Source organism: Apteryx rowi, unplaced genomic scaffold (genome assembly GCF_003343035.1).
Source record: "Apteryx rowi isolate R43461 unplaced genomic scaffold, aptRow1 scaffold_308, whole genome shotgun sequence".
Lineage (NCBI taxonomy): Eukaryota > Metazoa > Chordata > Aves > Apterygiformes > Apterygidae > Apteryx > Apteryx rowi.
The window spans coordinates 946,289-959,544 of NW_020449508.1; the positions used below are offsets into that span (position 1 = coordinate 946,289).

The following is a 13,256-nucleotide window of genomic DNA, read 5'->3' on the forward strand; positions in this document are numbered from 1 at the left end:
GCAGCCACGTAACAGAAAAATCCCACCAAGGCCCAGATAGACAAATGCTCGGATTACTAACATTGGTCTGACAAGATGATTCACAATGCCTTTTAAAAGTCCCCTCTTTCTTCCCTTCCCTCAAAAAATCCTTTTGCCCCTCCCCATCAAAAAAAACCCCAACCATTACAGACTGAAAATATTCACATACACACACATACGTCACACAAACACTCCCCCAAATGCTTCTCCCACACGCTGACCCAAATAATAAATATAGCCATCCTGAAATGGAACAAACAGGATGTTTCAATGCTTAAATGACATGTTAATAGAACAGCAGAGAACAAAAGTTAATCTTTACCTGGAAGAGATAAGTTATAGAGAGGAATATTCCAGAGATTTTCTGGTAATTGTGACATCCACTGACCATTTTCATGGCACAGGTGAATGGATGTTTGCAAAGGGCCTTCCATTAGTACTTAAGACTTAATAAGATGTTCTGGGGGAAAAAGAAGAAAAAGAAGAATTAAAACATTCCATATATTACAGTTGAATTTACACTTTTCTTCATGTACGGAATGTATTTATACATGATATAAAAGGTCAATTCTTCGCTCAAGCTGTTGCAGCAAAATGTCAAGAGCTTCTCAGCTACAAAACACACTGCTTTTGAAAACATTGTCTTCCAACACGATGCCAAAGTCACATTCCAGTTTTCAGCTTGTAAAATGACCATCTGAAAGAAAAATACAGTCAAGACAAGTACATGCAACTTAGCTGATGTGGAGAAATCACTACCTACATTGGCTATTGTGACATCGTATGGAGTAGTCTCCTTCCAGTGTGAAACAAGGTCCATTCCCAGATTCTCAACAACCCCAGGAAGCATGGCAGTGGGACTGATGGCAAGATTGGGGCAGGGGCCAGGTCTGTCCCCCTCCAGGCTCCCAGTTCACACTTGAACCATCAATTTGGCTGCTACAACAATATCCCTATGAAAAGTCTTGAAAACTTCTACAGGACACTGGATTTCCAGAGAGTGCTGGCTTCTTGGGTCAAAGAGGAAAATGTCAGTCATCTTATTCTCTTGAAGCAGCAAAGTTTGTTTTGAGAAAATCTCTTGATGCCTATCCTTAACACCCCTACTGAGCACTGGCTCATGATCACAGGTACTTTAGTTTAGTCAAATCTTCCTGAAAACTACTCTGGAACTGCTCCTTCTTGAATATAAATCTCTCTAGGATCTTCTACAAAACTTGCAACTATGATTCAGGAGTCCCAGTGGCTGAAACTTGGCTGAGAAACCATGGTCTTCTCCAGGGTCTGCTAGAACCATGATGTTCATTTTTCACTTTATGTTCTCCTGAATGATGCATAACATGAAGACAAGCTCTCCATGCTATTTTTTCTTTCTAGGATGTTGTTGAAGTTCCAGCAGTGTTTTTGAGGGTGAGGATCTTCCATCTTTTCAGTGATTTCAAGGCTTTCTCTGTTTTCTCTCAACTGGCACAGCAATTACATATAATAATATCACACCTTCCTTTTTATTCCTTTGCTGACCAAACTTCCTGACGGGTCCCTGTGTCCTTTTGCTGCATCTTGACACATTCATCCCCAAGATTGCTTTTTCCCAAAATTTTCCTTGGGCTGCTTTTGGGGTCCTGTTGGTTATTTCTGGATTAGAAATGGGCCATACTGCTTAGATGAACAATCTGTGGTTTTCTTAAATGCAGTGTCATAGATTTTTGTGGCGATCACATCGGATCATCTGAAAGGCAACTTTAGGAATTGCTTTGCTAAGTTTTATGTGCATATCACACGTAACAGATGCAATCTGCTTTTATATCTGCCAGTGTGTGTAGCATCACCAGTCCAACCTGCCTTGCTGTGCCTCTGGTCTCTCTAAGTATGGCCACTCTAGTTAAGATAAAAATAGAATCATGTAGACTGAGGGAAATGTCCAGCTGTTCCTGTTCCCTACTTACATGTTAAGGATCTTCTCCTGAAGGTGAAGAGACCTGCCTGTACTAGGTGGACTGAAAAACTGTGACTTGCTTAAACCTGTGAAGAAAGAGCCATTTACTGAGGGAATCCCAGCTTGGAAGATCTGTGCCACAGTGATCCCAAATCTCTACAGCTACCAGTGGTGGGGTAGCAGGGTGTTGCAATGGCAACAGAGTCTGGGATTTCAAAAGGGCAGAAAATCATCTTTTTACCTAGGCCACAACGACCACCCAACACCATCTCCTGGAACACTTTCTTCATGTGTGTGATAACATTAGCTCAGCCTCAAGGAATCCTTACAGGACCAAAGAGAATCTGACACTGATTCGTGCAAGAAATTGAAACTGAAACTACTTGATCAAAAATTCCTAACAACATGCTTCTATTTACCTGTGTTCAACATCAACTAGGGCATACCGCCTGTTGGAGGAGTCAGTGCTCAGGGCAAGGCTAGAGTGACTGGACGTCATCTTTGAGCAAATGAATGTAGCACCTTACGGAGGTCAGTTGGAAGCTTAAGAGCAGATACTATTTCCTGAATATCCCGATGCGCTTGTGCTTACCACCCTATATGAAAGCACCTCCAACAAACTGGACAGCAAGGCACAATATATACTACGTGAGATGCTGTTCAAGGACATACAGGCTTCTGCCCTGCTATCAGCTTGCAGGAGCGGTCTCTAGACCACAGTGCAAGTCTCTGTCTTACCGAGACCACCACTAGCACAGGGACAACAAGTAATAGCAGAGACAGTGAGCCCTGTGTCCCTGCCAGCTCTCCCATCTTTACTAAGCCAGATGAGCAGCTACGAGTTCTAACATTCTCTGGAGACATTTCAACAAGTGTTGCTGTGCCACAGTCTGCTGTGGCCAGAGTGACCATGCCTGGGATATCGGGACATTCCTTCATGCATCCCTTGTGCACACAGACTGCATGTGTCCTGGGTGTAACCTGAGTGGTTCCTCCAGGTGAACCACAGCTAGCTCAGAGGTTATCCATATGCACAAGACCATTGCACAGGCAGGAAAGAAGTTTAAACCATGTCTTGCTCACTAAAGAGCAGATATGTGATAGGCCTAGTGCAAAGCCCAATGGAAAAAAAATTCCATGGATTTATTAAAAAAAAAAAAAAAAAAACAGATCCCTTTATCCTGCATAAGCGAATGATCTTTACATGCCACATCTTATGCTTACCCTTACTCTTCTTGGGAACACAGGTTCAAATCTCAGGTAGATCAGCTCAGTCTTCTTCTAACTCTGTAATTTAACATGCCAGGTTTCTGCCTTCTGAAGACCCCTTGCTCTGACAACAGAAGACTGCAACTAATCTTGTCCCCTTTTCCTATGTTTTGTGCTTCCTCTGACTGCACACGACTCCTCTCCCAGGACCACTCTGTTCTAACTGATGTACCAGGTAGTATCAGTGCAGAGAGGGGCTGTAGAAGCTTGAAACAACACTACTATTTAGCAGTTGCAGAAGGTCAGATAGTCTTTCTACTTCCCCAGCTATAAAGCCAACAGGAATTGTAAGGATGCAAGATCCCAGCATATGAGAGTATTTACGTAGGTGTTGTACGCTGATTAGAAGCCCAGTTACAAGCACTGGGTGGTTTTTTTTCAGTTCTCCTCTTAGAACCAACAGCTCCCTTTCCAGAGGCTTTAAGGCTGCCTAATTCCTGTTCCCTAAAACCACCCACATACCCCAAAGCAGGCATGCAGCCTCTCAGTGGATGCCCTAGTAAGCCCTGCTGGCCAGGCGCATTGGGCACAGCCCTCAGCCCGGCACAAGCCACTTTGCATGGGCAAAGCTCCAAGGACACCTTTACAAAACATCACTTTGCTCTTCCTCCTTTCATCCAGCATTGGTTTCCCATTGATCCTCCAGTAAGCCAGTTCAAAGATGCTAAATCAACAGAGTCACCCATACAGAAAAAAAAGTGATTGGTTTTCTGCCATTTTAGTCCCTTATGCCATTTCACCACCCAGTTAGGAAAGCCCCATCACTGGCCTGTACTGGGGATGATGACTCATGGCAGTGGGGAGGGAACCCTTTTGGAAGCAGCGAGCTGTGAGATCAGCTTTGCCAGGTGGTAAAACTGACCCTTCAGCATTACCAGGTTGAAACCCACAGGAAGCATGTTCTCAGCTGGTGCGAGCTGCTGTTGCTGCCATGACCTCTGTGGGACCAGGACACCTCACATAGGCACCAGCCCTTAACTGAGGAACATGAGGAGCATCTTGCCAAGCCTGGGAGAACCAGCACATAGCAGAAATGGTGAGAGCTTTTTGTGAGATCAAACCTGCAAGCACAGAAATGCAAGAGCTTCAGTTCTTCTCCTCTTCCCAGCTTCCTTCCTGGCATTCTGGGGCCAGGTGACACACTGGAGGAGCAGCAAGGGCATAGGGCTGTTGCTTATTGAGTCCTATGCAAAACCAACCTGATCAGATTTTGGTCTGATCCCTTGTATAACACAAGCCCCAGATCCTCACCCCACCATTTCCAAACTGAGCTACTACCTTCCGTTTCAGACACAGCACATCTTTTAGGGAAAAACTAAGGCTTGCCTGGAGGGATGAAATTACAACTGTAAATTAGCCCTTTTTATGAGTAAATCTCAAACTCTGCTAAGGAGAACTGTGTCTTTATTCCCATCTTCCAGATTGGGAAACTGAGAGCAATTCCACCATATACATTGTTGCCATGATTAACTACCCTCACTCCTACAGTGCCTGCTTTCTAACCTGATCCCGGTGGTCTAAGTGCAGACACTAAACAAGCTTTGAGGATGCTCCTGGGACACAAACAAAAAACAAGCAGTAAAATATGCAAACTTGCAAATAAACTAAAGATCTTTGACACAGAGCCCCATTCTCTAACTTCAGGAAGCCAAAAACATTGGGTGGGATCTCTCCTAGGTGAGGGTTATGTCCAAAGCACACCTTGCACACGCAGTCCCCTCTAGGCACTTTCAAGTGCCTTAGGCACTGGGTGAGAGCCAAATGCCACACAATTCCAGGAGGAAAACATGCTTAATGAATGTTTGATGACATAATTAAAACATTTTCTGCAGCTTACCTAGCAACTAACTAATGTCACAGTAATTACAGGAAACATTTTTATGTGAATTAAATGAACTGCAATGAAGAGTACTACAATGGAGAGTAAATTGCCAGTCTCACCAAACATACAGGCAAAAGCATACACTAACTGGAAACAGTTTCAGTAYTGTCGAATCTAACTAGCAGCTTGCATTTCTGGGTATGAAAAGGACTGCAGCGTTTCTGATCTATGTTATAACCTGTTATTTTGTTCTCAAGGGAGACAGATTGTTCTCTCCCTTTTTTATTGTTCTACTTACTCCGATATATGATTTAGTTTCCATTTCAGCTCTCCAGCTCTTCAGAGAGACTTCCACATCTCTAGATCTCCCTGGGTTCCTGTAAAAAGATTGCACCTCACGCACCGAAGCAGGAAATAAATGCAAACAAGCACTGCACGCTACCAGCCATTGGTCAGGGTCTGCAACGCCCAGCTCGGGTCAAGTAACAGCAAATTTTAGGAAGGTGAAGGAGGAGCAAGGAAAATGAGGAAGAAGAACAGATGTGATCCTGGTTAATTGGAGCTGCGTAAAATGCACAGATGAGACACTTAGTGGCCTGAAGATGTACTGTTTCAGGAATAATGTGCAGGCAGGGAACAGAAAAAGAAGTGCCAGTGCAACACAAAGTAATAGTATGTAGCAGTCTTTGAACTGCATTTAAAATCTGTTAATACAAAGAAGCCTGCTGACAAATACCATTAAGATCATTAGTGCCTTAATTGCCTGTTTTGTCCAACAGAGCTTCCATTCTTCAGTTTACAGAGCTAATAGATGATCTAATAATTCCAAAAAATTCTTTAACTTTCAGAGTCTCTCATCTGTGGTGAAATTCACTCACACTTATGGCATCTTATAGAAAAAGCTAGGAAACCTCATCAAAAAGCTGTCTAAGTAGAACGGAGGCAAATAAGAAGTGAGTGAATGACATGTAGAGACAAACGTTCAAATCCCCGGTGCATTTTTACAAGCAGAGTGCCTTCTCAGTCTTCCTGGAAGCTCTGTGATGTGGGGGAAGAAGCCTCCCTACTTAATCTCCCTGTTGCAAAAGCATATTGAAATACATAATACTCAAATGAAGAATGTTGAACTGAAACTGAAATGAAAAGAATGAATGAATTAATAGAGAAAATGACCTTCTCTCTCCCTTCCCTGGGGTAGCATTCCTAAAGGGCTGCCCGCAGGGGAACTAGGCATGTGTGGTGCTCCAGGATCGCATCACTGTCAGGACCAGCAAAATTCAGGTTGCTGCAGTGCTGTGCTTCTCAGTGCAAGAACATATTTTCCAACTATTCCCTTTTCACCATCTCCTCTCATTGGAGGCAGAACAAAAGGAACAGTGTTCTTGTGCAGAGCCAAAATTGCTGGGGCAACAGCAGTGGCAGGACTAGGTTCACAGTCAGCTAATGGGGCCGTTCCCATTAGTGAGTTCCAGGACCTTGAGATCATCTAGACTTCAGAATTATGACACAATTCAGACTGCTGTTCATATATCATCTTTTTACAGAGTGTCACAAAACTTTCCAGAGATATAGAATAGATATGCAGCACTTTGTAAAGCTAGGCACAAAAAGGACATAACAGTGAAAGGGCAGAGCAAAAGAAAAGTTAATAAAGATGCTGCGTAAAGGCTGTGAGGATTTGCACTGGCATAACAGAGAGGACCTAAGAACAGTTACTAGAGAAATATTACTGTACTTTTCTTGGATTAAAATAAATGGGAAAATGTTTCAAGCAAGAAAAGTTAGGAAAAAAAATCAGACAAAAATCAGCTTTAAGTCTTAGTTTATTTAAAAAGTTAAGGCTGTGGAGAGGCGACAAAACATTGGTTGTGCTGCCTTTAGATACTACTGTGAAGAATACAGTATAACCAGACACAGTTCTAACCTTAATTCCAAAGCAAACCTGTATCAAGTAGTTGAGACTATCCAGAAAAACATGGCTGTGGATAGGAAAATTAAAAAGCCATTTTTGTCTTCATTTGAGATGAAGAACAGAAAACTCAGAAACAACCATGGAATTGAAGTCCCAGAATATATATTTCTGGAGGCACAAAACAGGATTGTTCACTGCAGTGAAGTGACAATATCTGCTGACTTGTGTAGAAACAACTCTTGCAGGTCTCACCACAGTGGAAATATTCAGAAAATCTCTAGCCGTCTCTAATCTGCAGCCTTTCTGGTCAGAGTTTGGGGCTCAGTTCTTCTTCATTTGCACTGGAATTACCACAGATGTCAAGGGAGTTACTCCTGATTTAGTCCTGAGATTGCAATCTCTCTAGAGGGATTTAGGAAGCCAGTAAAAGGAGGAAGGACAGGAAATTAATCAGCAGGAGATTAAACCCTGAATAAACTTGTCTCCCGAGGAAGGGTCAAGGCAAGGATAAGTTTTGGCAATATTTGCAGAAATAATGATAAGCAGATTTCAAGAAGAAGAAGCTGGGGGAAGAAAAAAGCTCAAGATTTCTGACCATGGTTGCAAAATAAATGTCTGCATTAAAAAGACTGATAGTAGAATTCAAAAATACCAGAGAAAGAAGAATTTTTTGAATGGTTAACATACACAGGATGTTGCATGAACCTTTTTTCCTCCATTCCCAATTCTTTAGTTTCAGACATCACATGCCTGCTCGAAACAAAGAGCTGAACGCTCTCACAATGTTGTGCATACAGTAAGCGTTCAAACAATTTTTTTCCCAAGATTGATGCTCCTTTCTCTATGCTGTAACATATGGAAATGCTGCTGTTAAGCATTCAGACAACCTTAACTGAATCCCCTGGGCTTAGAGCATTTGCTCTGGGGACACTTGCAACACACTGGGCATGTGCATGTTTGTTTTGTTACCCTGACTCACTGATAAGCCCTCTCAACCCTCACCTAATTTTGGTCCTTCTCTGGGAATGAACGAGCAATTCAGTATTTCTGACAAGACACCACAGCTAGTGGCAGCAGTCACGATGGCGACCGGGAGGCAGAGCTGGAGGGACCCACTGGCCACACAATGGGCCTACCCCTTGGCAGAACCTTTATAGCATTTATAGACTGAAGGGTCCCCAGGTACCTGCCACCAAGACACAGGTAGGCCTAGAGCCTTGCAAAGTCTCCTAACAGGAAAAAAAAAATAACAACATCACACCAACAAACCTGACTGCACTCAAGGGAGGCAGCCTGGAGGGTCCCTGTGCCTCCAGCCAGTCTCTATGGGCAATAAAAAAAATTGGGAAGGGCTTCAGTGCAGCAGCTACACCACAGCCCTATGCCCCAGGGGTGAAATGTAGCCCAGAGAGTCTGACTGGGGTTCCCTTATTTGTTTCTGAAGTTACTGGACCACTATGCCTTGTCCAAACCCACCATGATGTGAGTGGGACCACAATGAGGCTCGGGTGGCCACCATCAGGAGTCCTCATTTCCACTGAAGCTCCTGTGCTTGGTATTGCCTTTTCACGAGGTGCCTTTGGTGACCTAGAACGGGCCAGCAAGAAACTTTAGGCACAAGTATTTTGTGGGATTGAATTTGCCTGAACACCTCCCAGCATCTCAATGCTGTTGTGAAGAAATGCTCCTGGCTTTATTCACACCAGGTAAACCAGTGTGCTGACTGACAAAAATGCTATTGCGATAGTTAGACACCAAGTACAATATTGTTCCCTTGACATGAAGGATTCCCAGGAATCAGGGCTACATGAGGTGAGATTTTTCTTCCCCCATTCTATCATCAAAAACAGAGTATTGCAAGAGGAGGAAACTTTTTTGGCTTATTTTAAAATAATAAAAACAAGAAGGAAAATTGGGATTGAATGTTATTAGCAAAATTTTTAATTGAAATTTTTGAAAAAGAAAAAAAAATCTGAAATAAAATGGGATTCTTCCACAGTCCCATCAATATTAACTGCAAATTCAATGGGTTTGGGACAAGGTTCAAGCAAATAATTTTTCTCTCAAACAGAAGAAGCAGAGATTTTAATTTCAACTTAACTACACAAGTCCTAGTAAGAAGGGCTATAAAGCCCTAAAAAACATTTAGTAAAGCCACTCTTACTTCAGTCACACCTGAAAGGGAAGATGTTTTTCCCCAAATGCTTTGAGCAAAAACCCTGCTTCAGCTCTGGTGCCTCTAGTATTTTAAACAAGACAATTCAAAACCCACTTTATCACTGACCTCTAAGGAGGACTTGAGCTCCAGAGATGTGTGTACTGTAAGGAGGGAAAAGACTGGAGAAATGACGTAGGTTTCCTAACTACATGGGACACAGACTCTTGCAACCTTCTTGTTATAATGACGCTTTCTTGTGGCACATCTCATCCAAGGATCTCAGAGTCCTTCACAAACACTCATTCCTTTTCTTGACACCCCACTGGTAGGCAGTAAGCAAATGTGCCGTTTGTATTTTTAGAGCTGCGGGAACATGGGCAAGGAGGAAGAAAGAAAGGAGCAGAAGAATACAACTTGCAGATCCCAGGCTGCTCTGCGCCACAGATGCACTGGCTGAATGAATCTGCTGCCCTTGAGACCGAAATCCGAGGTAGTAACACATGTCTGGCAGGGATAAAAGATCTGGCACTTTAGGGAAAAAGCACAAGAAAGTCCTGCAATAAACTACTTGTTCATAGCCAAGAAGTTCAGCGACGGGCTGATTTGCACTTTCAACCATAACTTCCTAGGGAGCAAGACCTTATAAGGGCCACACTTCAGCACAGGCATGACTCATCTATTGAAAACAAAGATACAGGTCAGACAAACTGGGTCCTCAGTGTGGAACCAGGCCTGCTCCATGCTCTGCAAAGCTGTATCTGTTGCAGTTACGTAGACCTGGTGCTCACACTTGGTCTTGGCACGTATGTCATACATATCTGGCGCATGAGCAAAAGCGTACCAGGATGGATGTCTCAGGCAGTGCAAGTGTGATCTGAGGTAACCTGCCACAGAGGTCTGTCCTCTAACAGTACATCGCACTGCGGACAGTACAAGTCATCCATGGCAGAGGCTATAGGCGCAGGGCTGGCTGCAGCTGAGCTCAGCATGTCAATTTAGGTCAAACATTGCTAGTATTAAAGGCTAAGGTCTGCAACAGAAAAATGACACATTAAGCAGTTTCCAAAGGGGCAGATAACTTTACAAGGTATTTTATCCTCCAGGGTTTTCACCCCTTCACCCATCATGTCTTTTAAACTGAAAGAGATCAACTGTTGTAACAGAGTAATAAACCTCCCATGCTACCACAAGGCAGTAATTTATAACTTAGTCACTTGTAAACCACTGAATATATTATTAGTGGGACTTTTTTCTTTCACCATGGCCTAAACCCAGCCACCCTTTGGTGAATTGTTTTCCACTGGTACCCAAAACAATAGAGATTTCAATTGTTTGTACTTGCTGAAAACTTTTATCAGGGACGTGGAACTGAAAAGTTGCACAAGGGCACAACATATACAAGGACTGCAGCTACTGAGGTAATTCCACTCTTGCATACTCAGGCTATGCTGGAAGTGTATGTAAAAACAATCCAGTTAATATTTCTTATCCACAGACCAATTTTGTGTTGTATTTTATTTTGCATGAACCAGTTCATCAATATCCAGATATACACTCAGCATGGCCCACCTTCTCCAAAGTTTTTAAGAACGGCATAACAAATATGCTTTGAGTTGTTACGTTGCATTCTTACTTAAGGGGCTGTTACTAGCACTGCTGTGCACAACATACAGAATACAATACAGATGCAATTGTTTGTCTTTGATGAACACAAGGAGATGCAGAAGAACTGCTCAAGCAGCGAGCAAACCCTACCTGACTGTCATTTATTTCCTCCCATGAGCCAATTTTCCATAACAATTTTCTTTCAGTTGGACTGAAGAGGCACTAAGACTTTTCAAACCATGCCATGCCCTGTAGGACTTAGTGCACCCCTCTCCCAGAAAAAAAGATCACTGCCTCGTAACAACAAAACAGACCCTACACAAGAGCTAACTCTAAAGACTGTCTTGTTCATTAATTGATTTTTTCATTGATTAGAATGTTCCTGACTGCCAAGTTTTGCTGCAAAATAAATAAATAAGTTTTTCTTAAATTGTCAATACCTCCATATCTCTTCCACCTGTAGTGATCATGGCAATGGTAATTAAGCATAAGCAATTCAGGAAATGGTAATAACGCTTATTTATAAGAGCCTAGGAGCACATTTATTATAGTACATGTGTTAGAAGCTGCAGAGAGCAAGGACATTTGTGACAAGATGAAATATAAGTTTTTCCTGTTCCCGGACTACAAGCAAAGAACATGATGGCACACCCAATGTACACTGTTGCACTTACAAACCTTTTCTAAATGAATAGTTGCATTATTGGAACAAGAGAAGCTCATTCAGTTTGTGGCTGTGATCAGAACCATCAACTACAAATTCAGTCATTGCTGTAAATATACTTGATGCACTTGAAGTGCATCCTTCAGCTGTTACAGGGATCCTGATGTTGAAAAAACTTTATATCAGGCTACAGGATTAGATCCTTATTTTCAATCTCTAGTCTGTACAGAAACAAAGCTTGTGAAAGGCAAATGAAATGAACTAAGTAACCCTGGTACCAGCTGAGGAAGCCAGGACTCTACTAATGGGGAACTGAAAGCAGGTTAACACAAAGCTAAACAACTGGCAGCTTATGGAAAACGGAACTTGTCAACTAACTTGTTTTTGGTTTTTGGTTTTTTTTTTTKGGGGGGGGAGGAAATTAGATTTATGCAATCGCATTATCTTGCGCCTGTCTTTCTTCCTGTCTTCTTTCCCCTGGTACTTTTCAAACCACAAGCTGAGTTCAACCAAAATGATAGCAGCTATAATATGTGCTCTTTGCAAAAAAACTTTTTTTAATCTTTTAATAATTCAATTAACAGGCCCTTCCACTTTGTGCCAGATCCCAAGGACTGGACCTTGCTGCATCCCACAGAGGTCATGCAGCAGGATCAGAAGGGCAGAAAGATCCAAAAAGTTTGTTTTGAGTTTCTTCCCTTGGCCATAGCTGCGCGAGGGCTGATCACCATGCAGACAAGCGTACACCTAGGGCACTGACAGGACACAGCCCTGAGTACTCTGGTCAGACCCCAGAGCTAGCCCTGCTCTGGGCAGCAGGTTGGAGTAGGGACCTTCCCAAGTCCCTTCTTGCCTGAGTTAATCTGTGAGCCTACAGTCCTGGTTGCTGGCCAGGAAACTGGGTCTGGACCAATAGAAAATTAGGAAGTGGCTAACAAAGTTAAAGCCAAACAATCATAGCCTTATGGGAGATAGAACTAGCCAGACTAGCTCAATTTTTAGACTGGGTTTCTTTTTAGCAAGTGAGGTATAATGCAGTCACACTGTCTCATGTTTGTCTCTCTTTGTGAGATATCTTCTCTTTCCTCCCCCTAATTTCTGAATGCAAACTAACTTCTTCCTAAATCAATAGAGAGAAAAAGGCACATCTAGGATGCCCTCATCTAACCTGCTTCAGATTGGCTCAGAGACATACTCCTACCAGACTTTTCCAAATGGTTTCCAGCCCCTGGAAGTCCTCCCTAAGGGCACCACTTTTGTGAAGACTCACCCTGCAGCAGTCCTTACATTTCCAGTGGGATAACCACATTCTCCAACCTCATGTTTCTTCCCACTGTTTGTCTCTTTCATTTTCATTGCTGATCATCTCGGCTCAGCGAGGAAAGCTCGGTCATCTTTCAAAATATCTGCTTTCCTTAGTACAATCTGCCTCATACACGTAAGCTCACTCCTTCACAAGCTTCCTTCCTCCCACCTGGTTTTGTGTTCTGCAAGGACTGTGTCTACACCTTTAGACACAAGAATATTTCTCAGCTCCGAGGTCAGGAAGCACAACAGGGCTCCATCTCAAACACACGTTGAGGTGATCTGCCATGCACACCAGCCTCTGTGCTCCTCATTTCTGTACAAGGAAAACCTCAGCAGGTCCCCTAATCTGGGTAATCAAGAGAGCAGAGCCTGTACTTCAGGACAGAGACAGCCAAAGACACTGAAAGCTGAGAATTTTTGCCTGTGATGGGAGTTATGACAAGTTTTAAGCACTCACTGTGGCACTGCAGGAGGATGGGGAAGCAAGTAAGCAAGATATCACTATGTTAGAGTGGAAGAAAGAAGAGAACCAGCATGCAAGGAGCAAGCAGACAGCTACAA

General features: G+C 43.0%; 1 protein-coding gene across 1 annotated transcript in view; it reads right to left on the reverse strand.

The window, feature by feature from the left end:
* PLCXD1 (phosphatidylinositol specific phospholipase C X domain containing 1) overlaps positions 1-5,434 on the reverse strand; it is a 19,429-nt gene extending 13,995 nt beyond the window's left edge. The window contains exons 1-2 of the mRNA XM_026070292.1: positions 5,347-5,434; positions 344-481 (exon numbers count right to left, since the gene is read on the reverse strand). Of these exons, the coding sequence (XP_025926077.1) occupies positions 344-455 (112 nt within the window). The 5' untranslated portion in view covers positions 456-481; positions 5,347-5,434. The remainder of the gene's footprint in view (positions 1-343; positions 482-5,346) is intronic.
* Between the last annotated feature and the right edge of the window lie 7,822 nt (positions 5,435-13,256).